Source organism: Lonchura striata, chromosome 13, assembly GCF_050655825.1.
Source record: "Lonchura striata isolate lonStrDom1 chromosome 13, ASM5065582v1, whole genome shotgun sequence".
Taxonomy (NCBI): domain Eukaryota; kingdom Metazoa; phylum Chordata; class Aves; order Passeriformes; family Estrildidae; genus Lonchura; species Lonchura striata.
This window is the reverse complement of record NC_140715.1, coordinates 19,010,882-19,037,813: the sequence shown is the minus strand read 5'-3', so window position 1 is coordinate 19,037,813 and position 26,932 is coordinate 19,010,882. Positions and strand designations below refer to the sequence as shown.

The following is a 26,932-nucleotide window of genomic DNA, read 5'->3' as shown; positions in this document are numbered from 1 at the left end:
AGTTTTGCAGTTTTTCTGGATTTTCAGATTTCCAGTTTTCCATTTTCCAGTTTTCCAGTTTTCTAGTTTTCTAGTTTTGCAGTTTTGTAGTTTTCCAATTTTCCGGTTTTCCAGTTTTCTAGTTTTGCAGTTTTCTGGATTTTCATATTTCCAGTTTTCCAGTTTTCTATTTTTCTGGTTTTGCAGTTTTCTGGTTTTGCAGTTTTGCAGTTTTGCAGATTTCCAGTTTTCCAGTTTTTGATATTTACAGATTCCAAATTTTTGCAGTTTTCCAGTTTTCCAGGAGGGTTCATTTCCTCCCCTGGCTGAAAACAATGCAAGAGAAGCAGGACTCAGCATTTCTGAACACGAAGCGCTGAGTTCAGCTCAGTTCAGCCCCAGGGCCCTCTTAACCCTTTCGCTGTGGGATGGAGCAGAATTCCCAGTGCAGCAGCAGCAGCTTTGGGTTAGGAAAAGTCAGAAGGGCTTGGAGGTGGAAGAAAACTCCTGAGGGAGAGCCATCAACAAGGAGAAAGAACTTAAATCCAGCCCAGCCTGGCTGCATTCAGAGACTGGCTGTCGCTGTTGAGGCAGGAGGGGAATGAAGAGAACTCTGATTCCGAAGGCTGTGAGAGTAAAACTCCGATTTATTCAAAATACATCACTCTTTTATACAGAGCTCCACAAGGACCGAATCCATTGGTTCTGAAGTGAAAACTACTCACACCATTGGTGCAGAGTGCTTGATGCACAGTGATAGAACTTAACTATAAACAGTGTGAAAAACAAGAGAGATAAAGAATTATTTACATTCTTTCCCAGGCCTCTGCCTGGATAGAAACTCTCCGTTTCTTCCTTTGACTGAATCTGAGACCCACAACTGGCCATGCCAGTTTGGCTGGGAAAGCCTTGAGATTTTCATGTGTCCTGAGCCACGCAAGAACTCCCCTTCCCCAGTGCCCCAGCTGCCAAAAAATTGGGAAAATGAGGCAGGTTCTCCAGGTGAGCAGCCCGAGGTGTCCTGGATTCCTGGAAAACCTGGAGGGGGCAGGTGCTTATCGCTGCTCTGTGCCCGTCTGCGCAGGGTGACGGCAAAAGCAGAGCTCTGGAATGAGGAAATGTCCCCGAGGAATTGAGGAAATGTCCCTCGGGAATGAGGAAATGTCCCTGTGCTCCAGCTCTCCCCCACTGGGATTTCAGAGGGAGGGAAGGAAAGCTCTGCTCCCTCTCACACCAAAGTGGGTGCCCCCACCCGTACCAGAGGATCAAACCACGAACCGAGAGTTTCTTTGGCCTCAAACGAAACCTTTCATCTTTTTTTGTTTGCTTTTTTCCTCCAGCGAAGCTGGGTCTGGGCTGACTTCCTTTGCTTTCAGCTCCAGCGTGAAATAACAAGCTGAAAAGCCACGAGGCTTCGTTTTTGAACCTGCCAAGGAACGACCGACTTCAGAAGGAAACAGGAATATGGGGAAAGGTTGATGGTAACTGGTTCGTCGTTTCCAAGAGGAAAAACCTCCCCGCGATTCCCCCTGCCGTGGACTTTAGTCAGGATGCACAAATACTGCTGGGTCCACAGATCTCTTGTTCTCTGCGCCTGTAGTTGCATTTTGCCAGGGAAGGAGGGGGGTCGGAGCTGGAATTCCCGGGGGGAATGCCTCTCCCGGGATTGGCGAGGGCACGGAAGGTCCAGCAGCCCCGAGAAGGACGCGGGTGAGGCCGGGAGAGGCGGCTCCTGGCGCTGGGACGGGCGCGGGGTGCCCATGGCAAACCCCCCTGGAATTGTTCCCTGCGGAGCCGGGCGCAGGAGGCGCCCGGGAATTCCGGGAGCCGGCGAGCTGCCGTTTATCGCCCGGCCCCGGGTAACTCATTGACCTCTGCTGGGAAGCGGAGGTTCCCAGGATGATAAGGAGCTCTCGGAAGGAATTCCTCCCCTCGTGCGAGGGAGCGGCAGCTCGCAAACACGGCCGCAGCCCGGGCAGCTCCATCCCGGCAGCGCAGCATCCCCCGGGCTCGGAGAGGCTGGAATTGCCGGCAGGAGCTCTCCGGGAGGGAAGCGGAGCCGGAGCAGGTCAGTGTGTGTGTCCCCAGGGCTGTCCCTGTGTCCCAGCCCGGCCCCGCCAGCTGGAGCAGGCGGCGGCAGCGATCCAGCGCCTCTGGAATTCCAGCCTGGAATTCGGGGATGCGCAGGCAGCCAGGGACGGGAGGATTTGGGGCTTTGGGAGAAATCGGAGCTGGGTTTGGGAAAGGGTTTGGTGGCAGCCCTGCAGAGCTGCGGGTTGTGGCAGCTCTGTCCCCCAAGCCACTCTCATCCCGTTCCGTGCCCAGGGCAGAGGGAGCGGGGATGGCACCGGGATGGCAGAGGGAGCAGAGCCCCTGGAGAGCGGGCACAGGCTCAGAGAACCCGCTCTGGGACAGGCTGACATCCCAGGAAATATTCCAGATTTATCCCTGGCTTTTCCAGGGAGACCAGGCTGCAGCAGCAGCAGCAATGGGGAGATCCAGGGGAGATCCAGGGGAGGTTCAGGGGAGATCCAGGGGAGATCCAGGGGAGATTCAGGGGAGATTCAGCAGAGATCCAGGGTAGATCCAGGATTTGTTGGGAAGCAGAAGGGTAGGAAGTGGAGTGAGAGGTTTTCAGCTTGCTGACCAAAAGGCAAATTCCAGCTCAGGTCAAACAGGATTTGACATCTTTGCTTGCACAGGGATTGGTTTGGTTGCTAAGTTGTCAAGGAAGACTTAAAAACAAAAAGACATTTCACAACCACAAAGGAAGACATTTGTGTTTAAAATATTAAAAAGGAAAATAATTAAGTGTCAGTTCTTAATTGGGCAACTTAGTTTTTGATTACACTTAAAAAGCTGTATAAGAAAAGATTGTTGGCCATTTTTGTGCTGTTTTCCCGCACACAAAGTCTGGCGCAGACAGCGTGCTAAAGTTTTGATAAGATAACAATAAACAAAAGCTAAAACCCAAAAAAAGCCCAACGAGTCTCTTGTTCCTGACACAGAACTGCTCCAAGAGATCTCCCCTCCCAGGGGAGCCCCCAGGGAACACCCAGCTCAGAGCCCTCAAACTCACAGGCAGTGTGCCCTGGGTGCAGCCCTCCCTGCAGAGGCTTTCTTTGGCTTCCCTTTCGTGGGGAAGCTGCCACCAGCTCCCCGCAGGTGGGTTCCATCCTGCCCTTCCCACAGCTGGCTGTTGCTCTGCAGTTGTGCCAGGCGTGGCAATAGTCTGGTGAGAAATTCCCTCTCTGGGTCATGGAGTCGTAGACACCCTCAGGTTTGGGTCAAAAAGGACTTGAAAATTTACCTCTGCTCGTGGGCAGGAACACCTTCCGCTGCACCAGTGTGCTCAGAGCCTCATCCAGCCTGGCCTCAATCATTCCCTGGATTAATTATTCCCTACTCTGGAGAAGCTCAAGGCACTGCCAGGGCTGGGGACGCAGCCTGGGAGAGGCTGCAGTGCTCCTGGAGCAACCCCAGCACACAAACCCCTGCAGTGGTGGCACTGGAATAAAAACCCATCCCTAAAACCCCTCCCAGCCTGCAAATCCTGGCCTCAGTCACTCCCTGGATTAATTATTCCCTACTCTGGAGAAGTTCAAGGCACTGCCAGGGCTGGGGATGCAGCCTGGGAGAGGCAGCAATGTTCCTGGAGCAACCCCAGCACACAAACCCCTGCAGTGGTGGCACTGGGTGATTGCTGGAATAAAAACCCCTCCCAGCCTGAAAGTTGTCTCCCTAAAGCCTTTTGGGTTTTATTTTGCAGGGGCTGTGTTGCTGTTGCCCAAAGATGCTCTGCAGACCACCCACAGCCCCGTGAACCCTCAAATCCCAGGCCCGAGGGCTGGGGAAGCTCCGAGGATGGGAGCGAGGAGGGAAGGAGGCTCACCCTGATCCTGGGATGCCCAAGGGATCCTGCCCAGCAGCCAAGCCCTTCCCGCTGCTGTTGGGTGTGGAGCTGGGACAGCGCTGCCCCCGGGGGTGCCCGCAGTGCCCGGGCTGCAGAACTCAGCTGGATTTTAGCTGGCAGGGATGCCCGTGGTGCTGCCAGCTGCCCCCAGGGTGACACGGGAGAAGCAGCGGGCAGGAAGGAGCTGCAGGACCGCAGCCAGCCCCGCATGGAGGATGCTGGATGGGCACATCCCCGCAGGTGAGGGAGCAGCTCTGCCCCTGGCAATGGGGGAGATCAGCTTGGAGGGAGCAGCCGGGAGCTGGGGCAGGCTTGGCAGAGCCCACCTCCCCGGGAGGAATGCCAGGAATGTGCCATGTGGGATGGGCGCTGCCCTCCCGGAGGCAGAGTGCAGCAAAGGAGCTCAGGGGGACCTTTGGCTCTGCACAGCTCCTGCCAGGAGGGGACAGCCGGGAATTCGGGCTCTGCTCCAGGGAACAGGGACAGGAGCAGAGGGAACGGCCCCAGATTGCACCAGGGAGGGTTTGGGTTGGGTATCAGGGAAAATTTCTCCATGGAAAGGCTCGGCAAGCACTGGCACAGCCCGCCCAGGACATGGTGGAGTGCCCATTCCTAAGATACAGATGTGGCGCTCAGGGACACGGTTTGGTGGTGGCCTTGGCAGTGTTAGTTCTGTACCAGACCTGAGGACCTCAAAGGCCTTTCCAAACCTGACTGATGCAGTGACTCCGTCCCAAGCCCTCCCTGAGCCCGTGCCCGCCGCCCCCGCTGTGCCAGTGCCCGCTCAAAGGGGACATTGTGCATTGTGGCCATGCCCAGCCGCAGGGCCGGGCGGGCAGCGAGCAGCCCTGCCCCTGCCAGCCCTCTGCCAGCCCTCTGCCCGTGCCACTGCACGCATGGGCTGCTGCCTGGGGACCCCCTGGCACCAGGACCTGGCGCTGGGATGCACAGGTAAGGTGCCGGTGGGGCTCCTGCCATGGGCTGGGACCCCTGGGGACACTCTGACAGTGGGCACTGGCCCCTCTGGCTGCTTGCCTTTCCTCTGGGATGGCTCCTGGTGCTCCCTCCTCTTGGATTGGGGTGTGTGGGGAGTGATGCAGGAGGTTTTGGCCAGGATGGCGCTGGGGATGGTTTATTCCCATGTTGTTGGTTGTCCCCCTCCCTGCCCAGGAGCTCTCCAAGCACACCCGTGGGGTGCTGGCATCCCCCAGGGCACCGTTCCCATTGCAGCGTGTCCCAGTGAGCTGGAGGAGGGACGTGGCCCAGGGCCAGCCACCGTGGCCACGTGTGCCCCAGCAGGGCCAGAAGGTGCCTGGAGGAGCCAGCCCTGGAGCCAGGAGTGCAGCCCTGAGTGCTGGGACCCAGGGCTGGAGCTGTTCCTGCCCACTGCTACAAAATATTTTGGCACTGAGGAGATCAGTGAGTCACTGGCACGGCTGGGAACGACTCCCCAGCTGCAGTTTCAATTGGTCCTTTGAAAAAAACAGATCCCAGTTCCCTTTCTGAGCCTGGCTCCAATGAAAATAAACACTGAACCCGTGAGAGCAACCAGAGGGAGCCCCAGCCCCTTCCTGGCTCCGGGGACACATGGACAGGCCCTGTCCTGCTGCTGGCAGAAGTGGCACATCCCAGGGATGCCTGTCAGGCAGGGAGAGCCTTGCCAGGGATCTGGACACCTCTGCCCCCCCTCCGTGTTCCCCAGGTGAGGAGTGTGAGTCCTGCTGGCCCCGCTGCCCCGAGCTCCTGCCCCGCGGGGAGCGCCTGCACTGCCGGGGACAATGCTGGAGGGACACGGCCACGGCAGCGGGGACACTGCCACAGGGCATGGCACCAGGTACCCGTCCCCAGGGCATGGCACCAGGTACCCAGCCCCATCCCCAGGGAATTGCATCAGGGACCCAGCCACAGGGCATGGCATCAGGGACCCATCCCCATCTCTATCCCCAGGGCATGGCATTGGGTAGCCAGCCCCAAGGAATGGCACCAGGGACACTTCCCCAGGGCATGGCATTAGGGACCCCTCCCCATCTCCAGGGAATGACATCAGGGACCCATCCCTAGGGAATGGCACCAGGGACCCATCCCCATCCCATCCCATCCCATCCCATCCCATCCCATCCCATCCCATCCCATCCCATCCCATCCCATCCCATCCCATCCCATCCCATCCCATCCCATCCCCAGGGAATGGCACCAGGCACTCACCCCAGGCCCTGCCAGGGTGTGCTGGGCACGGAGAGAGGGGGAAGGCAGCGAGGAGTGGAGCAGGGGCAGGAGCCAGCTCACATTTAGTTCTGCCTCTGCCTCTTTTCACTTCCCCTTCTCCATCTCCTCGTGTGGAGGGGACGGAGCTGCCACATGAAACTTTGTTAAGACTTTGTTAAATGTGGAGCCTTTTCTTTCAAAGCAAAACTTACTCATGACCTGTCCAGCCCTGGGCTGCTCTTTTCTACTTGCTAGCTCTACATAAGAATTCTATTTCTCTACATAAGAATTCTATTTCTCTTCATAAGAATTCTATTTATTTCTGCATGCAAATACCAATTTATTTGAGTGGCTGGCAAAGCTGGCTCAGTAAAAAGTACTGTAGAGCAGATTTCTGGCCAAAGAAGTGACTTTAAAAAGCTGCTGCACATTCCAGCTCCACATCTCCAGGTACATGTTTATCTTAAAAATCTACTCTGATTACTGACCAAAATTGGGGTTTAATCTGGTTATCCCTCCACTGCTAATGCAGCTGTGGAAGAGCAGGGATGGAGTTTTGTGTGCCTCAGCTTTCATTAACATAATTAGCAGCTCAAGTTGCAGGCTCTGAATCCTTTATGGCAATAGCTGATGATGTGTGGAGCAGGGAGAATGCTGCTTGGATTTTGGATACCCAGCAGAGCAGCCAGGGGAGAAAATCTCATTTTGATTTTCACATTTTTGAACAAAGAGTTTTGCAAGGCCTCGGCTCTCCTGTGCTGGGCAGTTGAGGCCTCCAAAAAAAAAAAAAAAAAATCTCTGCTGGGGATTCACCTTCTAAAAGATCTGCTCATCTGAGGGTCTGGCCAGGAGAAAGGAGGGAAAAATCCTCACTCCAGTGCTGGAAAAAAAGCCCAGCATGAAGGGAGTGATGGAGTTAGATCCCACGGATCTCTCCAACCTGGAGCATGACTTCAGGCTGGTTCCCCAGCCAGCTGTGCAGGGCTGTGCTCCCAGGAGCTCTCAGCTGGGGCAGCACCTCCAAGAGCTCTGCCACAGCATCTCCCAGCTGCTCTGCTGTGTCCCCCCTCTCCAGGCAAGGCTGGGCTGGAGGAGCAGAGCAGCCCCGCTGCCGAGGCAGGACACGGCTCCCCAGACCCCTCCGTGCTGCTGCTGGCTCTCAGGGACACCTTCTCCCCAGGTAAGGAGCTGCCTGGGGCACCTCACAGATTTCGGGTCTCACCTTGGTGGCTGAAGGACGACGACGGGCTGGGTTTGTGTGGTGTGAGCATCACAGCCAGCCTGGAGGATCTGGTGGCCCTGGCAGGGTGGCAGGGGTGGCTCTGGGTGGCAGGGGTGGCTCTGGGTGCCACGGAGCTCCTTCTCCTCCCCTTTCATCCTCCTCCCTTCCCTCCCAAGAGCTCTCGCTCTCCTTCTCCGTGGAGAGCCGCTCCTGCCGCTGCCGCAATTCCCAGCTCCAGGAAGCTGCCAGGAAGAAGCTGTGGGCTCTGGAGAGCGATGACAGAAGTGTCTGTGCCCTGTTCAAGGTACAAACACCGTGCCAGCAGGCTGAAATGCTCCTGGAGTGGTGGCAAGTGTGCTGGGGTACCAAAGCCAGCTGAGGAGCTCCTCCAAGGCCGCTGCAGGGCACTCTGGAGGGGACTGGAATGATGGGGAAGATGAACTTGATGGCAAATGAGAGGCAAAGCTGAGCCTTGTGTAGTTTTGGGGGAGCTGAGCCTAAACAACCAGGAATTCCCAGGGCTGGGATCACCAAACCCGTGTCCCTGCTGGAGGTGACAGCTCCGGACAGGCTCAGAGTTCTCAGGCTGGGTTTGATATAAACAAATCCCAGCTGCAGAGAGGATGCCTGGCCTGAACTCTGCTTCCCTGCTGGAACTCAAGGCTCCAGGAGTGTGCCCTGATGCTGCTTCGTGTCCCCCGTGCAGGAGCTGTCAGCCAGGCTGGTGTGCACGCAGGCACACGAGGATCGCTTCCTCCTCACCTTCAAAACCCTGGAGGAAGTCTGGAAGTTTTCCACCTACCTGACTTTAGGTAATGTTTCCATGGTCTCAACAGGCAGTGTGAGGAGGGATTTTGGACAAGGCATTGCCTGACACTGCAGAGCTGTAATGTTCAGGGTGGACAGTGAGAAATTAATTAGAAAACTTTGCAATCTGTTGTTTATGAAATCTCTGTTTGGATCAGAGAGAATCAGAATTTAGGAAATTTTGGAGACAAAATTAGAAGCTTTTGCCTGACACTTGGAAATCCCCAAGAGCCTTCCTGCTCTTGGGAAGGAGGTGCTGATCCTGATCCCCCTCTTGGCTTCTCAGGGTACGTGGGGACCTGCCTGGAGCAGCTGCTCCTTGCCCAGGAGTTCTGGCTGGACTGTGCCCTGGTGGAGGACACGGAGCTCAGGGTCACCGTGGATGAGGAGCACCTGGCCACCATCTACATGGATCTGCTGCTGCAGGAAGGTGTGATGGGAATGTGAGAGAACCCCGGGCTTGGTCAGGGGTCGTGTGGTGGAAAAGTCTCTCCTCCAACCCGAGCTTCCAAAGAAAGGCTCAGCAGTCTCTGATGTTTGGTCTCAAGGCAGTTTATTGCAAGTTATCTAAAGGATTTTCTTCTTGGGCTGAAGCTGTTGGGTCACACACTCCTGACACCCTCACTGTCTGCTGTCTTCTTCTTCTCTCCCCCTGCCCAGGGCTGCTGCTATCTTTTATATGATATATTATGTGTTATATGTTTACAGTTTCCCCCCAATACCTACTACCTATGTTACAAGGTGCTTTTCTACTCTAAACCAATCTGTGAGTGCCAACAGCACCAAGAACATGGAGGTGAGGAAGAAGAAGGAGGAAGAACAGGATCAGCCCACTTTCCTCCATCTTAGAACTTCTGACCCCCATGTACAAAGTAAAAACCCACCTGTAGAGGTGCTAAAATCCCCCTGTACAACACTAAACAATTTCCCCCTCTACTTTGTAACTACTTTTACTATACTATCTAGCCCTTTGTGACTGCTTGTTCCACCTCCAAAGTTGGTAACTCATTCCATGGTTCAAACCCAAAATCCCAGCTGTTTGCAGCTGCCTGCCAGGGTCTCAAATGCTTCTGACCAAGGCCTGGAACCTCTAAAAATGTCTGAGGGACATTTGGAGTTCCAACAGGAATGCACACGTGGGGAATTCCTGGGAATCCTCCAGCAGGGCTGTGCTGGAGCCCCCGATGCTGCTCCAGCCTCGGACTCTCCCTCTGCAGGGAACTTTTTCTGCAGGGCGGTGCCTGGCGTCTGCAAGGTGGAGCAGGAGGGAGAGGAGGGTCTGCAGCTCTGCAGGAACGAGCTGGTCCATGTGAAGAGCATTGGGCAGGATTCCAAGTGGGAAGGGATGTCCCTGCTGACGGGGCAGCGAGGCGTGGTGCCCGTGACAGCTCTGGAGCCAATACCTCACCCCTTTTACCAGTAAGTGGTGAATTAACGGGCTCAGGCCAGGATTCTTTCCTGATCCTGATGTATGACTGGCACCAAGGCTGGCTGGGAAAATCCTCTTGACCCTGGCAGAGGGCAAGAGCCTCACAATTCCGTGAGGATATTTCCAGGAGGATCCACGTTAGGCATAAAGACTGGAATCAGTGCAGGTGCTGTCCATGGGACACAGCAAGGACATGCTCCTACTTCAGATGTGTTTTTTTGTTCAGATGTGCTTTTTGTAAGCTATTGATTGAGGCCATACATGAGATTATCTCTGATTAACAGATGAAGAAGTGGCAGAAAAAAGTCAGGCAATGCCAGCCAGAGTGGGGCTTCACACCGGTCACCCGGCTGAGCCTTTTACTTGGAGAAAGATGGCAAATTTATCCTGCTCCTCCCCAGTGGTGTGACACCATCCCTGGGCTGGCCTGAGGTGCTCACAGAGGAGCAGTGAGGGTCCCTTTTGCCTTGCAGGTGGTTCCTGAGGAGTTATGCTGTGAGTTTTGGCCTCTCCCAGGAGATCAGTAGGACAAGCTCTCGGGCCATTGGTGAGTGACACCTGTGCAAGGCAGTGTCCCAGGGCTGGGCATGTCCCAAAACCCAGGTTGGGCCAAAAATGAGCACAATCCCATTTGTTGTTCTGGGACTGCACCCACTGGAGCAGCTCTAAGGGAATGCTGCATCTCTGGACTCTGGAATGCAGATCAGAAGTTGAAAACCACGTTCTGAGGAACACAAGGAGCAGAGAGCTGCTGGTGACACCCTTCTGCCACTGACCTTTCCCTGTCCCACGTCAATTTTATGTTTCTTTTAATTCTTTCAGAAGTCAGGTTTCAAATCATGAGGTTCTCACCTTGTGCTCACACGAAACCTGTGCCCACCACCGCCCTTAACCCCAGCCCAGTTCAGAGCAAGCTGGACACAGGAGGTCCCTGCAGGTGTGACTTTGTCACGGAGGGATGGATGTTTTCACTGTCCAGGATTTCACTCCTAGCAGAGCTGAGATAGGGCAGTGTCTGTGAAAATTCGTATTTCCAGTCACCTTCCAGGCTGCAGCTCGCAGAGGTGTGGAGTTTATCCATCCCTCTTTTATTTTGTATTATAATCCACTTCTCAAGGAGAAATGGCAGAGAGCTGGATCCGAGATCACATTTAAATCTTAGGGGAGAGAGAGGCCGCCCTCTCCAGCTGGAATCATGGCCTCTCCCTGCCCAGGTCTTTTCCAGTGAGGAGGTTTTAGCAGGGATCCCACCAAAATTCCTTTTTTTGCCTTGGTTTCCCAGTCAGAGGCAGGTGCATTGCCACCAAGGACCACAGAGGAGCAGCGTGGGATGAGCTGAGCTTCTCCAGAGGAGATCCTATAGAAATCATTGGTTTCTTCATCCCTGGGCTGCCCTGGTTTGTGGGCAGATCCCTCAGCACCAGGAGCATTGGCTTCGTTCCCACCCGACACGTAAATCCCGAGGCTTGCGAACCTCTGTGAGTTCATTTCAATTCAGTTCTGGAGAAAAGGGAGGGGAGGCTCCAAATCCCACCTCAAGGCTGTGTGAGAGCCTAGGGCAGGTGATTTCCTCTGCAGGACCTTCACAGAGGGTGGGTTTGAGCTGTGAGCAGAAGCTTTGGCCAGGCTCTGCCACAGCCCAAAGAAATTGCATTTCACCTGCCTCAGGTGATTCTTGGAGAGGAACAGATCCAGCCCTGGGCTAATCTGGCTTCCTGCAAGCTGGCTTCCCAGTTTGTCCTAGAAATGTCTTCAGTTTGTAGCTCTGAGGGGCTGGGAGCCTGGCAAGGGTGGGGAGAGAATTCCCTGCCAAGGAAACAAATCTTGCCCTGGGTTTGGAGGCAGAACTGGTGCAGAGCAGAATTCCAAACCCTCCCAAGGACACAGCACGAGCTGTCCAGGGAGGGAGGGTGGTAAATGCCACCCTGACCCAGCGGCTGTCTCTGTTGGTGGCTTCCATTCCATGCCCATCCCAAAAGGCTTCTCCAAGAGTCTGTGTAGGAGGAAAGGCTTTAACCGAGGTCTGCTGGGCTTTCCCCTCTCAGAGTCACTCTGGGTGAGGTGTAGCACTTTTCTCTGACACTCCAGAAGGGACAGAGCAGATCAGGTGTCACACTGTGACACAAAATAATTCACAGTAGCAGGCTAGTAAAAGGAAAGAAAAAGAACTTTAAAAAGCTAACTTTTTTTTTTTTGACTCCACTATATATACATTAGTAAAAATGACAGTGTGTTGGAGGGTGAAACTGCCACCTCTCCAACCACACTGGTCAGACCAACAGTTTATCAATTTTCTCTACTCACAAAAAAACATACAAAACAATCATTATTTACATGAACATGTGTGAAAAAACTCAGTTAAAATATGTAAATATCAAAATGTATAAGAACTTTAAAAAAAAACCTTTCAAACTCTCAAAAGAACAAGACAACAATCAGGTGGTATCCTGTGGCTTCTGGACTCCAAAAAAGACCAATAGGTCCTTTCCTGTGGGGCCTTTCTGCTCCTTCATGGAACAGAAGGGATGGGGAAGTGTCAGAACCTGTGGTATTGATGATTCTGAGATTGTGAAAAGTCTCTGATTTTCAGCCCCGCTGCCAAAGCAGAAGCCATAATTGGTCTGTGCTGGTTCCAGGTTGTTTATTCTGTTTATCTCTCACATGTTCTGCTGCCCTGCCCAGCTCTGTCCTGCAGGGCAGCGTGTGGGGCTCTGCCCTCAGTGGGATGTGACAAACATTAAATACCAGAAACTCCCTGGGCTGGATTTACAATAACGTGCCAATATCTGTCACCTCCGTTGGACAGTGTGTCCCCAGCCTGAACCAACAGAAAAATGCCAACACCACAGTGAGACATGGAGGGCAGGAAGAAGGAGAAAAAGGACAAGGCACACCCAATTTCCTCCATCTTGTCCCCTTTGGACCCCTCATCTAGAATCCTAAAATTTTACTTCTGCACCCATGCCACATTTAATTATTACTGATATCAACCACTCAGAGCTGGTAATTGATCCTGTAAGATTGAAAACTCTTTTCCATGGGCAGAGATCACAGCCAGTGTCTCTGGGGGCTCTGTCCAGGGGGTTCCTGACCCCAGCCAGGGTCCCAGACCTGCCAGGGCAGCCAGACGGAAGCCCTGGACTCCCACAGGGAAGGTGTCCAAAATCCTGTGTTCATCTACAACATAATGTCTGTGGTGGGAGGAAGAGAAGAGATGGAAAAACTTCCCTTCCCTTCCCATCCCTTCCCTTCCCTTCCCATCCCACCCCACCCCACGGGCCAGCTGCAGTGCCAGGGGCTGGTGACACGCTAACTCTTTTCTCCTGCCCCACCCCAGGGGAAAGGGCTTTGTGTTTCTGAGCGAAGAGGAGAAGTCCCCAGTGCTGCACCTCCCCTGCAATGGTGACGAGCAGCACTTTGCCACCCTGCTGGGGGACCTGGCACACACGGACATCACCTCTGTGTACAGGCTGGGTGAGTGTCCCCTCTCCTCATATCCCAGTCCCTGCATCCCCGTGTGCCTGGAGTGCTGGGGGTATTCTCAGTTCAGTCAGAGAGAAAATGAAAGTTTCTAACCAGGCAGAAGCCTGGGAAACAGTTGGGAAAGAATGTAAATAATTCTTTATCTCTCTTGTTGTTCACATTGTTTGTAGATAGGTTCTGCCACTGTGCATCATTCACTACACACCAATGGTGTAAGATGTTTTCACTTCAGGACCAATAGAATTGGTCTGGATGAAGCTCTCTATAAAAAGAGAGGTGTGTTTGAAATAAATCAGAGTTTTATTTCTCACCTCCTGATCTGGAGTCATTTCACACCGACCTGCCTCAACAGCGTCAGAGAGCCCCACGATCATGGCAGTGCCATGGAGGCAACCTCTGGGGTGGAGGCAGCACAAACCCGTGCTCAGCCTGGTGATGGAGGCTGGAGGTGACCTCGGGAGGTGGCCCTGCCATGCTGGAGTCTGCAGGGACCTTCTCTGCTACCAGGGCAGCTCCCGAGCTGGGCTTCACCCTGGCAGATGCTGCTCTGCACTGAGCCTGGCCTGAAGGACCAGGGTCAGGGTTTTTGGGGGCTCTCACTTCCTCTGTTCTGGCTGGGTGGCTTTGGGGCTTCAGCTGATTCCTGCACATTGACACTGACCAAGGGTTTGGGGTTTTGTTTTCTCTTTGTCTCTTTGCACAGCTGGTTTTGAAGCCACAGCCGCGTTCCCACAAGTGCCACCAGGTGAGTATGAGGAGGGGACAGAGGGGGAGGCTTTGGTGGTGGCTTTTGAGGGTGAATTTGGACGGGAGGAAACATCAGAGAATGGTTTCGGTTGGGAGAAACCTTAAGGGCCATCCAGCCCCACCCTCTGCCATGGTCAGGGACACCTTCCACTATCCCAGGTTTCTCCAAGCCCTGTCCAACCTGGCCTTGGACACTTCCAGGGGTGGGGCAGCCACAGGGAACATTTCTTCTTGATCCCACTGTGCTTTCCCTGTCCCTTCCAGAGGCTGCTCTCCATGGCAGTAGAGAAATCCAAGTGCTCCAGTCTTGGGAGGAAATCAATGACTGGGCTACCAGCAGCACCTCAGAGCTGTCCAGCCCGGGCAGTGAAACAGCCCCTACCACCCTGGACGATGTTCTCCTGGAGAAGCTGGACGACTTGGATTATCCCAAATTCTTCATCGACCTCAATGCTGGACACATGGAGGATGCTGATGTCTTTGACCCCATATTGACCTTCCTCAACCAAGACAGTTTTGTGCCCAGTTTTCAAAGCTTTTATGATCTCAGCTTTTCCTTTCTCCACTCCACTTTTTATGGTTTCTCTGATGAGGATGAACTGGTCCTGTACCTCGAGACTTCCCGGAACTGGGCCAAGAGGACTCGTTCAGTTTGGGCTCACGTCAGGCTCTGTTTCCTCTTGGGGAAGCTCTGCATCAAAAGGGTCAAGTTCTCCCAGGCCCGGGTGTACTTTGAGGAAGCCATGAGTGTCCTGGACAGGGGCTTTGGGGACCTGCCCCTGCTGGCAGCGCTGCACGTCAGCCTCGCCTCCATCTACCTGAAGCAGAACATGAAGCACAAGTTCTCCTCACTGCTGGGGAAGACGGTGACGCTGCTCGTGTGCCTGCCTGGCCGCTCCTTCAGCTCGGAGAACGAGCTGGAGCTCCTCACCTACATCCTGAGGGAATCCATCGCTGTGGGCAACGCTCCGCTGGAGGCCCGGGTCTGCTTCCTCATTGCCAAGCTCTTCCTGCAGCTGGGCAGAACCGAGGAGGTGCTGCCCTTTTTGGAGCACCTCCAGTGCCTCAGCAGCGCCTGGCTCAGCCCAGGCACCCGTGCTGGGCCACTGGATGCCACCGCCACCTTGGGCTACCTCTATGCCAAGAAGTGCCTGCCGAACATCGCGCTGGCCTCCGTCAGGTCCTTTGCTCCCAGCGGCACCAAGGGGACACCGAGCCCCATCTGGAGAGCTGGCTTCATCCTCCAAAACGCTTCCAAGCTCCTGGGGCGGCAGCAGCCGGACGGGAGCAGCATGCCAGCGCTGGCCTGCCCGTACCTGGCGCAGGCGCTGCGGTTCTGCTGCGAGGGCAGGGCGGTGCCCATGCAGAGGACGCTCTGCGCCGTGCTCTGCAGGACGTGCCTCCAGCACGGGCTGCTGGACGGGGCCGCTGGCTACGCGGCCAGGGCGGCGGCCCTGGGCAGGCAGCTGGGCGAGGAGGAGGCCTTGGAGTCCTCGCTGGCCTTGGGCTGGGTGCTCCTGCTGCAGCAGCGGCCGGGCGCTGCCGGGGACGTGCTGCGGCGGCTGCTGCGCTCGCTGCGCGGCGCGGCCTGCGAGACGCCCGGCGGGGCCGTGCACAACCTGCTGGCCATGGCCCTCGCGGCCCAGGGCCGCGTCCAGGAGGCCGCAGAGAACTTCCTGAGGGCCCTGCACAAGGCCAAGGAGACGGGCAGCAGGAGGAACCAGGCCGTGGCCCTGGCTAACCTGGGCCAGCTGAGCCTCTCGTGCGGGGCCGCCCAGCTGGCCGAGCTCTACCTGCTGTGGTCGGTGCGGCTCTACGCCGAGCTCCAGAGCCAGCACGAGCTGGACACGGAGCTGGCACAGGTGCTGCTGTGGCTGGCACAGGCCATGCTGGACAGGCAGAGGGTGGGAGATGCCAAACTCTGCTACGAGCTGGCGCTGGGGTTTGGCCTGAAGTGGCAGAACCTGAGGAGTGAGTACAGAGGGCAGCCGGGCGGCGCTCAGCCCCGCCAGGTGCCCAGCGCTGTGCCCTGAGCTGTCCTTGTCCCCGTCCCTGTGCCACACAGGTCAGCTGCACGCCACGGAGCGTCTGTGCCACTTCTACAGCCGAGTGTGCCCCGACCTGCAGGCCAGCATCACCTACCATGAGCACTGGGCGTCCCTGGCACGGCAGCTGCAGGACAGGGAGCTGGAGGCCAGTGCCAGGCAGGCTCTCAGCCAGCTCTACCAGGCTGTGGGCACAGCTGAGTGAGTCCTGGGGCTGTGCCACGCTGCCAGAGTGCAGTGCCTTTGCCGGGGTGTGCCTCGGGCAGGGTGTGGTGGCTCCGTCTGCCCCACAGTTCTGGCTCTGAGATTTATGAGCCGTCAGCTGTGCCCTGGGAAGGAGCAGCTCAATGTCAACCAGAGCTGGGCAAACATTGTCCCAGACAGAGCTGGAATCTGGCCAAACAAAGTTTTCCAGGACACATCCAGCCTTCAGCAGGGTGACAGGGAATTCATTGCTTCCTTTGGAAGCTTATCCCAATGATTAATCAGCACTGCCCAGCAAGAACAGGCTCCTTATCTGCTCTTGGAGCAAGTCTGGGTGCAGCCTCAAGCTGCCAAGGCTGCCGTTCCTGTATCTGCTGTGATACTGTCCCCAGGGAGGGAATTAAAACCCACAGGAGGTGCTTAAAACCCACAGGAGGTGCTTAAAACCTGGTATCAGCTCACCTTTAATCTCCTGCCTAACACTGCAGGATGAGAGAGGAGAGGAGAGGAGAAGGAGAGGAGAGGAGAGGAGAGGAGAGGAGAGGAGAGGAGAGGAGAGGAGAGGAGAGGAGAGGAGAGGAGAGGAGAGGAGAGGAGAGGAGAGGGAGAGGGAGAGGGAGAGGGAGAGGGAGAGGGAGAGGGAGAGGGAGAGGGAGAGGGAGAGGGAGAGGGAGAGGGAGAGGGAGAGGGAGAGGGAGAGGGAGAGGGAGAGGGAGAGGGAGAGGGAGAGGGAGAGGGAGAGGGAGAGGGAGAGGGAGAGGGAGAGGGAGAGGGAGAGGGAGAGGGCTGGGACAGGCCATACATCTTGAAGGCAATCAGATCAAAGAGTGGAGAGCCAGTTCCCAGCCCCAGAAGGACAAATGGGCAGGGTTGTCCCCAGCTGGGATGTTCACCTCCCCAGCCAGGGCACGGTGAGTGCAGGGGGAAGGTATTTAGGGAGCAGATGCCTGTCATGTGAGTGGTGTTATTTAGGATCACAAAGCACCCCATTCCCTGGGGCCAGCTTGCCAGCAGGAGAGACACCAAGCAAAAAAAATCTGCCCTGGACACTGCTGGCTCTCCCTGTGTCCAGCCCTCTGGCTCATCCCACCAGCTGGCCCTGGGTGCTCCAATGACCAGGGGCTGGAAAAGGGGCTTGGACGTGGAGCCAGAGCTCTCTCCATGGCTGCACGAGGGACAAACACCAGGCAAAGGGGTGGGTTTGGGTGCCAGGTGCTGTCTGGGAGATGTAAGTACAAGCATTCCCTGCCCGTGCTCCCATGTGGAGCTGGGAGTGACTTTGGAACTCGGTTTAGGGGGGCAGATTTGGTTTGTAGGCGACCTGGATGAAGCCCTCTTAATCACCCAGGGATGAGGAGCAGCCTGAGTGGGACCACTGGTGTCCTGAATTGTCCTAAGGTGGCCAAATACCCAATAAACCTGGGCATTAAAGCAGGGAGAAGTCCGTGATCCTACCAGGACACATTGCTCAGAGCTGAGAATGTCCTTTGGTAGCTACAGGAGGAGAGGGCAGGGGGTCAGTGCCATGGGGAGGTGGCCCGGGGACATCTCTGTGACTTCTCTGAGGTGGCTTTTTGCCTGTTGCCACCACAGGGCTTTGAGACAATCCCTGGACTGCACCAAGCAGAGCCTGAGGATCTTCATCGACCTCGAGGAGGCTGCGAAGGCAGCAGAGGCCTGGCTGCAGGCAGGAAAACTCTATTATCTCCTGCAGGAGGACGAGCTGGTGGAAATGTACTTCCAGGTATGGAGCTGGGCAGCTCCTTTTGGGGCTGGGAAACCTGGGAGGGAAAGTTCTGAGCACTGCAAAGCTGCTGCTGGAACGAGGAGCTCTTGCCTTACCCTGAATTTCCTCTCTTTCTTTCCATCCACTGAGTTTAGAGGATTTTGGGGTGAAAAGAAGTGAATTCATTGAGTCAGAAAGTGACATGGGAGTGCCAAAAGAAGCAGGAGGTGCCAAGTGAGCAGTTCCCATTGAAATATCCATAAATAAGGGATAAATGCCAGGGAAGTCCTTGGAGTTAAAGACTTCTGGCACCTCTCCATCTCCAGCATTACTTTATCAGCTGAGCTGCAAAGTGGAAGAGAAGCTCCTAAAATCTGGGGTTTATTTAATCACATCAATGTCTCTGCCTTTCCAAATGTCACTCCAGCCCCTTTTTCCTTCCAGGCAGCCATCCAGACTGCTCTGAAAGGGGACAACCTCACCTTGGCCATGGATCTTTATGAGAAAGCAGGTGACACCTTCTTCAACGGCAGCCGGAACAGGGCCCAGGCAGTGGAGTTTTACAGGGTATGGAGCCCTCGGAGCATTTCTGTCCCTGTGTCCCCACAGGGTGCTGGCTGGGGGGGCTTTGTCCCAAGGATGGAGGGTGGAGAGGGATGGGGTGATCCTGAGGGTGCCAGGAGCACAGGTTTGCAAAAAACCCAGAGATTGTTTGGGATTGGGAATGGGCTCCTTCCATTACAAATCCTGGTGCTGTTGAGTGTGAGCTGGTCACTCCTGGGTGCACCCAGTCAGAATTCCAGGCACCCAAGTGTCAGAATCTGAGGTATTGATGATTCTGAAATTGTAGAAAGTCTCTGTCTGTAAGCTCCCCTGCCAAAGAAGAAGTTGTAATTAATCTGTGCTGGTTCCAAGGTTGTTTATTCTGTTTATCTCTAACATGTTCTGCTGCCCTGCCCAGCTCTGTCCTGCAGGGCAGCGTGTGGGGCTCTGCCCTCAGTGGGATGTGACAAACATTAAATACCAGAAACTCCCTGGGCTGCATTTACAAGAACGTGCCAATATCTGTCACCTACGTTGGACAGTGTGTCCCCAGCCTGAACCAACAGAAAAATGCCAACACCACAGTGAGACATGGAGGGCATGAAGAAGGAGAAAAAGGACAAGGCACACCCAATTTCCTCCAGCTTGTCCCCTTTGGACCCCTCATCTATAATCCTAAAATTTTACTTTTGCACCCGTGACACACTTAATTATTATTTATATCAAACACTCAGAGCTGGTAATTGATCCTGTAAGATTGAAAACTCTTTTCCATGGGCAGAGATCACAGCCAGTGTCTCTGGGGGCTCTGTCCAGGGGGTTCCTGACCCCTGCCAGGGTCCCAGACCTGCCAGGGCAGCCAGATGGAAATTCTGGATTCCCACACCCAAGGAAGGGCAGAGATGTGAGGCTCAGGCTTTGAGAGCCACGCTCTGGAATTTAAAACTCATTTTCAATGGAAAGAAGGGACTAAAACCTAAACCTGCAGTGCCCATCCCCTTCTTTGCCCCTTGTCCTGCTGCTCTGCCACCCCTCTCAGGCAGTGCTGACCCCTCCAGGAACATCCTGAACTCACCATTCCCTCTCCTTAGGGAGGTGCTGTGCCCTTGGCCAGGAAGCTCAAGGCCACCCAGACAGAGCTGCGGCTGTTCAATAAACTGGCAGAGCTGCAGATCAGCCTGCAGGGCTACGAGAAGGCTCTGGAGTTTGCCACGCTGGCAGCCAGGCTCAGCCTCAGGGTCGGTGAGTGATTTACACCCAAAAGTTACTGGGAGTTACTGGGAGTTACTGGGGAGTGCGTGATTATTTGGAGGAAGCCAGAGAATCTTGTGGATGAGAACAAGATCCATGTGAAAAAGGGCTCTCCTGCTTTCCTAACACTGCTTGGACCTACTCTTACCCAAAGTCAAGACATCTTTTTAAGGCCACTTCCCTTTTTGTCAGCTGTGTGACAGCAGAGGGTTTTTGTTACCCCAGAGCACAGGAAGTCTGGTGAAAACACAGGACTCAGCAGTTCCTCTCTGCCCTGGCTCTGCTAAAAACCTCACCCCTCCCCATTACAGAAATAGCTTGGATGGGCAAAATGCCAGCTTAAATGTCTGGGATGGGACCAGTCTTGTAACAGCCCCTTCTACCACCCAAAAAATAATCCCCTGGCTGAATGATACTCTGGGCCAATCAACCACCCTGCCCATGGCTCTGTTGTCTCTCAGAGTATCCGTGCCCACAGGCTGCTGAGAAAACGCATCCAAAGTGGCTCAGCAGAGCTGGGGATGGATTGAGCTGGATCAGCAACTTTGCCAGGGGATGCATGGCAGGAACTGGTTGATCCCATCTCTCTTTTCCAGGAGATCAGCTGCAGGAGCTGCTTGATCCTGCTCCTCTCTTTTCCAGGGGATCAGCTGCAGGAGCTGGTTGATCCCACTCCTCTCTTTTCCAGGAGATCAGCTGCAGGAGCTGGTTGATCCCACCTCTCTCTTGCAGGGGATCAGCTGCAGGAGCTGGTTGATCCCACTCCTCTCTTTTCCAGGGGATCAGCTGCAGGAGCTGGTTGATCCCACCTCTCTTTTCCAGGAGATCAGCTGCAGGAGCTGGTTGCCTTCCACCGCCTGGCCACAGCCTATGACTTGCTGCACATGCACGAGATGGCCGAGGATTGTTACCTGAAGACCCTGGCCATGCGTCCCCCCGTGCTGCAGGGCTCAGCAGAGGCCCTGTACTACTGCAAGGTCTACTGGCACCTGGGCAAGCTGGCCCTGCACAAGCTGAAGGTGAGCAAGGAGCCCTCCCGTGCTGCTTGGACCGAGAGCTGAGGGTGGAGGTCGCATCTTCTGCCTTTGAAGGGGGGAAGGTAATTTGGAAAGAAGTACTGGCACTTAGCAGCATTCCAGTGAAATCAGGTCCTGCCTGGACCCCCCAGGCTCTGCCCCAGCTCCCTCCTGAGGTCCTCCCTAACGCCTGTGCCCTGCTCTCTGCTCAGGATGAAGAGGATGCAGCCTCCTACTTCCAGCTGGCCCTCGCCGCAGCCGCCGAGCTGGGAGACCAGGAGCTGCAAGCCCAGCTCCGTGCCAAGCTGGGTGCCATCCCCGGAGCCCCGGGGGGACCTGAGGGCACGCCAGGCTGTGCCACGGACCGGCCCCGGTGGCTGAGCCAAGGTGGGCGCGTGGTGTGACCCGTGTGCCACCCTGGGGACACCAGTGCAGCCACCCAGCAGGGTCCGTGTGCCCTCCAGGAGCGGCCCAGGAGAGGTCCTGCACCATGTCCTGAGGAGCTGGAAGGGTCTGGGCTGCTCCTCCCAAGCATTTGGGCTCCTGTCCCTTGTTTTTCCGGAGCAGGGCAGTGCCCAGGGCAGAGGTGGCACAGCCAGGGCAGGATGAGGCCCCAGCAGCGGGGCTGGAGCTGGGGTGCAGCAGGGCAGAGCTCCTGGGGGGTTCAGAAGTGCCCTGCCCGGGATGGGGATGGGGAGTGCTGCTTGTCCCCACAGCTGTCCCACGTCCTGCAGCAGCTCAGCCCAACCCAAAGGTGTCGGAAATAGCAACTCCTTTATTTACACCTGGTTTTTATCCTCATCCGCTCTGCTCCACGAGCTCTGTGGTGACACCTCTGCCAAACCTTCTCCTGTAAAAAAACACCACCAAAGCTTTTGGCAGTGAGGGACAGAATTAGGGAAATGAGGAGGAATAAAGGGGCTGGTCCAGCCTCATCTGGGGGCAGAAAAAACCTGCTCAGGGGGAGGCAGAGCCCACCTCACCCCAGCCCTGCCACCCAACCCTGGGTGCAGCAGCACAGGAAAGGAGCGGAGGAACGGGAGCTGCTGGAGCCCCATCCCTGGAGGTGCCAAAACGCAGATGTGGCATTTGGGGACGCGGTTTGGTGCTGGGGGAATGGAGGGGCTCGATCAGCTCGGAGGGATTTTCCAAGCGGAGCTGTTCTCCCGGGCTCATGGCAGGAATTCCCGGCTCTGCAGCTCAGCCAGACTGGCCACCAGAGAGCAATAAATGCTCATTTTTGCAGCGGGAGCGGCTTCCCTGTGTGAAAAACGCCAATCACTCGGTTTTTAAAATGTTAAAAGTTTCATAATAATAAAATGGTTGTAAAAATAGTAATACGATTAGAGTAATAAAGTTTAGAGTTAGGACAATGACAGGACAATAAAAAGCAAAGAATTACGGATGTCCGGATGCTCTCGGACACTAAGTCACAAAAAAACATCTCTTGTGAACAAAGGAATAACCCTAAAAGCAACAGCCTGTTGCATATTCATTGTCATGGTTTGACATTCATATATCTCATACATGATGCATAAATTTTTTCCAAATTAAGAACTTTTCTGGATTTTGTCAACTTCTTCTCCTTTATCTTGGTGGTTCCAAAAAGATGGAGAGAAGGTGGAATAATGTTTGTCTTTTCTGATAAGGAGGCAGGAACTTTTTGTGGGCCCCCTTTGCTGCCATCTCTGTGTGAAGAGTTTCTTGATTATCTCATCTTCCTGCTTGAGCTTGTAACAAATCCTATATCGCAGACTTTCTATTTAACATTATGTTGTAACCTAAAACTGTATTTAACACACTACTTAAGAGAATTAATACAGCACAACTTTCTAACGTTACACATATAATATTTGTGAAAAGCCAGTGATGAAGTGTGCGTTTTTCACAATTTAACACGCCACTCAAGAGAACTAATACAGCACAACTTTCTAACATGGCACATATAATATTCATTGTAACATTTGCCAAAAGCCAATCATAAAATACACAAAATATGCATTTTTCACACCTGCAAACCCCGAGCTGGGCTTTCTGGAGCACAGGGAAGGAGGAGAGGTTTTCCCAGCTGATCTCTTTGCTTTGGCAACCTGTGGCCATCTGGGCCTCCCAGCCAGACCCAGCTCCCAGTCCCTCCTGCCCGTGCTGCCCTGCCTGGCTTGCTTCAATGCAGAATATTTATTTCCTCCCTGCTTCAGCTTCCTCTTCCAATCCCTTCGAGGCGTTCGTCACCGGGGCAATGATTATTTACTGCGTGTTTACCGAGCATTGCTGCCGGGCAGCCTCACACCCAGCCTGGGGCAGGGGAATCTCCCCTGGGGTGAAATCCAGTGAGCTCGGGGCTCCCCAAAACCTTCCTGCCCCAGGGCACCCGATGGGCTGCCTGATCCTGATCCAGTGCAGGTGCCTGCTGCTCGCCATGCCAGGATGCTTCCTGCAGCTTTTCAGTCAGTTCTCCTTTTTTTTTTGTTGGTCTAGGTGGTCTGTAAGGATCATTCCGACCCCTTGACACCCTCTGGATCTTTTCACACCCGGGGAAAAGCAGGGTCTCACTCCTCTGTGCCAGGGGGAAGATGGACAGTTGGAAATCAGGGTGTGGAGAGGAGCTCGGTGGCTCTGGAAGCCCTGAGGGTTTTGTTTAAACACAGGCTCAGTGTCTGACTCAGCCCAGCTCCAGCAGGCAAACATCAGAAATGTTCTGATTCACAGCGACTCCGGAGCTGCTTTGGAACCAAAGGTGTCCTCCTTAAATCACAGCAAAACAAATTTGTGGTGCCTGAAGGTGGAAAAGGTCTTCCTCCTTGGGAGCATCCTGTAAATATAATTTTCCCTGTCCCTCCCACATGCTGTGATGCACTGGGATGAGAGCTCAGAGGGGCCAAGGCTAATTAAAATTCACAATACAGTGAAATTTAAAGCTGTTGTTCATGTGTACCAATTCCTGGGTCGGTGCCCAAGGAAAGATGAGGATATTCCATCCCTCCAGCCAGTTTTGTGGGCAGAGAAATGTGGGGACTTTGTGCCAGAGGAGGTCACCAGGTGGTGGCTCAGCTCCTGCAGCTCCTGTCATCCTCCACCCTGCCCAGGATGGGGATGTTGGCCCTCGTTCCTGGGGCATTCTGTGGGACACCTGAGGGGTGCAGAGCCTGGCCAGGGCTCTGCTGCTGCTCCAGGAGAAAGCTCTGGGAATTGAGAAGGAATGTGGGAATTATCCTGCAGAAAACATCGACCACCAGCGCCCTGCCTGGCACCGCCGGAGGCAGAAATAGGGGAAAGGGAAGGGATGGATCAAATCTCCTCTGACACCAGCGGTGCTGTGGCTTGTGACTCCTTCCCCAGCCACATGTGACTGCCTGTTCCATGCCCAGGCCAGGAGTTTTCCTCTCTCCCTGCAGCCAGACAGGCTGGAAATAGGCCTGGAGGGAGGCACGTGCAGCAGCACGAGCTGCTCGGAGCAGCTCCTTCCTTCCCAGCGCTTCCAGAGGCTGCCAGGAGCTGCAGGAGCATCCCTGCTTGGATTTGGTCCTTCCCCAGCTTGGCCTTCCAGGCACCAGCACTCCCAGTCCTGCCACTGTGATCCCGTGCTTTGATGCCTCCGGGGGCTGATTAAGGCCTGGAATAACGAGGGGAGGGATTTCTCTCCCATCTGTTCGTTGTTGGGCAGTGGAAATAGCACAGGAATAATTCCTGCATCATCTGAGCTCAGGTGTGAGCCTCCCGTGGAATGGGGAGAAAGGAAATGCTGATAAATGGGAATACAGATATGGACAGAGAGCTGGATATATTTGGATTTTCATGGAAATAATTCATTTCTGCAGAAACACAGCATCCAACAATAACAGTTGTTACCAGGAGGCATTTTTTCATCATTCCTTCATGGCACAGTGGTGCAAACTGGGCTGGATGAGAGACCTGACGTGGAGGAGCAGCGAGGCTGAGGCAGGGATGAACCTGGAGCTCAGCTGGTTCAGAGGTGGCTGCTCCTCTCTGGGCAGCCTCTCCTGCTGTTGCCTGGATGGGTAATGAGGAGTTGGTAAACACCAGCTGTTCTGCTAAGCAGAGCTGGGGGGAGTGTGTAAACTGGGTAATTTAGATTAAAAATCATTTATTTGCACAGCAACCTGCTTGTTCAGTGATAATTGGGCTCATAAATATGTACGGGAGGAGGCTGAGCCAGAGCCAGGAGTCACCAACTGTGGCTGCAGGGGCTGAAAGAAACTCTGTGCACTGGGGTGTGCTGGGATGAAAACTCCAGGAACAAGCCTGGAATTCCTGCAGTGCTGCAAACTCCAGGAACAAGCCTGGAATTCCTGCAGTGCTGCAAACTCTAGGAACAAGCCTGGAATTCCTGCAGTGTTGGAAACTCCAGGAACAGGCCTGGAATTCCTGCAGTGCTGCAAACTCCAGGAACAAGCCTGGAATTCCTGCAGTGCTGCTGGGCCTGTCCTGAGAGCTCCCCTGGTTCCTGAGGGAGGGGAGAAGAGGCAGAGGAGCAGCAGGGAAGTGCCCTGGATGGGGAATAGAGAGGCCAGATGTAAAAATAATCCCCAGCAGGGATTTGAAACTCCTTGTGCTGAGGTGGCATCAGGCAGGGGCCGGTCCTGGAGCTGGCACTGCCCACAGTCACCTGAGTGTCCCTGGCACTCACACCTGGGATGGGCATTTCCAGGGAGAACATCCCTGTGGGCACGGAGAGTGGACTGGTGAAGGTGGGGCACCTGTTTAACCCCCTTCTTTAACCTTCTAAAACCTTTCCAAGCACCCAGCTGGTGGAACCCCAGTGCCAGGGGCATGTGGAGGGGCAGCTGGCTCTGCTGGGTGCCAGGGGGTGGGTGACAGCTCCCTGCTCCTGCCTTCTCCTGGGTGAGGAGGTGCCAGGGTGAGCTGGGGGTCCCAGGGAAGATGCTCAGAGCTCCCCAGCTCCTGTGGGCTATGCCAAGAGGGACAGCTCCCCACAGAGGGAAACAGGCAGGAAAGAGGCAGGAAAAGTGGCAGGAAACAGGTGGGAATCAGGCAGGAAAACTGGCAAGAAATAAGCAGGAAGGAGGCAGGAAAATTGGTGAAAACTGGGAGGAAAACTGGGAGGAAACAGGTGGGAAACAGGCAGGAAACTGGCAAGAAATAAGCAGGAAAGAGGTAGGAAAATTAGTGAAAACTGGCAGGAAAACTGGGAGGAAATAGGAAGGAAGACTGGGAGGAAAGAGACACGAAAACTGGGAGGAAATAGGAAAACTGGGAGGAAATAGGCAGGAATCAGGCAGGAAAACTGGGAGGAAACAGGCAGGAAAGTGGCAAGAAATAAGCAGGAAAGAGGCAGGAAAACTGGTGAAAACTGACAGGAAAACTGGGAGGAAATAGAAAAACTGGGAGGAAAGAGGCAGGAAACTGGGAGGAAATAGGAAAACTGGGAGGAAAGAGACAGGAAACAGGAAAATTGGGAGGAAATAGGCAGGAAACTGGGAGGAAACTGGGAGGAAACAGGTGGGAAACAGACAGCAAGCAGGCAAGAAATAGGCAGGAAAGAGGCAGGAAAACTGGTGAAAACTGGTAGGAAAACTGGTGCAAACAGGAAAACTGGGAGGAAATAGAAAAACTGGGAGGAAAGAGGCAGGAAAACTGGGAGGAAAACTGGCATAAGGTTCTCCTCTCTCCACAGCACCGGGGCCAAGTGTAGGATGCAGCACAAGTGCCAACAATTCCTGCCACACTGCAGGAGAGGGGAGGGAAATGAAAAAGACTCCACATTTGGCCATGGAGACTCTTGGAATGCGGTCCAGGAATCAGGATGAATACACAGAAATGAGCTCCTGAGCAGCAGATGGGTTTTGAGGAAGGAAGAATAAATCCTTACGTAACCAAACTCCCTCTGTGCTCTGGTTGTTTTATTTTGCTGTTTCATTTTGGGGTTTTTTTCTTTCTTTTGCACCTGCTCTGACCATGGCACTGGGGCCACACAAGAGTATAAACCCATAAATGCTACATCTGCAGGATTTATGGGCTGGCTGTGGGGTTTAATCCTCCCTGGGACACCCTCAGCTCCTTGCAGCTGATTGTTTAATGGCAGCACGATTTTTTCTTCCCCTCTCTGAGATTTAAGCCAGGCTTGATCCCAAAGTATTCCAACGATATGAATCATGTTAAAAAAACAAACAAACAAACAAAAAAAACAACAAAAAAACCAATGAAACCCCTTTCTCCAGTGCTTTGGGAAGGATTTAATGAATTCCTACATGACTCCAGAGCATCAGGAGGCTCTGCCAGGTTCCCCTGAGCCACCAGCTGGGTTTTGTCATTTCTATCTCGTGGAAGGATGAGCTGTGTGCTCGGGTGGTGGCTGGGGCAGGGATGCAGCCAAGGGAAGC

General features: G+C 54.5%; 1 protein-coding gene across 7 annotated transcripts; it reads left to right on the top strand.

Moving 5' to 3' along the window:
- The first annotated feature begins 894 nt into the window (after positions 1-894).
- Positions 895-24,690, top strand: SH3TC2 (SH3 domain and tetratricopeptide repeats 2). Of its 7 annotated transcripts, none has more exons than XM_077786645.2 (19): positions 895-2,047; positions 3,749-4,843; positions 5,595-5,753; positions 7,173-7,277; positions 7,496-7,623; positions 8,026-8,131; positions 8,413-8,556; positions 9,344-9,545; positions 10,029-10,102; positions 10,838-11,033; positions 12,893-13,029; positions 13,742-13,783; positions 14,050-15,756; positions 15,851-16,031; positions 17,628-17,778; positions 18,205-18,327; positions 19,395-19,545; positions 20,377-20,573; positions 20,783-24,690. In XM_077786645.2, the coding sequence occupies exons 2-19, from the start codon at positions 4,015-4,017 to the stop codon at positions 20,972-20,974; spliced, it is 4,824 nt and encodes a 1,607-aa protein (XP_077642771.2). In that variant the 5' UTR covers positions 895-2,047; positions 3,749-4,014; the 3' UTR covers positions 20,975-24,690. The 7 variants fall into 7 exon arrangements, with proteins under 7 accessions (XP_077642771.2, XP_085447701.1, XP_085447702.1 ...); XM_085591575.1 differs by having other exon boundaries at positions 896-2,047; positions 5,595-5,726; XM_085591576.1 differs by having other exon boundaries at positions 896-2,047; positions 20,377-20,653; positions 20,783-20,911.
- The last annotated feature ends 2,242 nt before the right edge of the window (positions 24,691-26,932 follow it).

Excerpts from the sequence above, each read along its gene's own strand:
- SH3TC2 (XM_077786645.2), top strand. The coding sequence starts at position 4,015 with ATGCCCGTGGTGCTGCCAGCTGCCCCCAGGGTGACACGGGAGAAGCAG. Across the intron at positions 7,624-8,025 it reads GTGTCTGTGCCCTGTTCAAG|GAGCTGTCAGCCAGGCTGGT; the intron begins GTACAAACACCG and ends TCCCCCGTGCAG. Across the intron at positions 11,034-12,892 it reads CCCGAGGCTTGCGAACCTCT|GGGAAAGGGCTTTGTGTTTC; the intron begins GTGAGTTCATTT and ends GCCCCACCCCAG.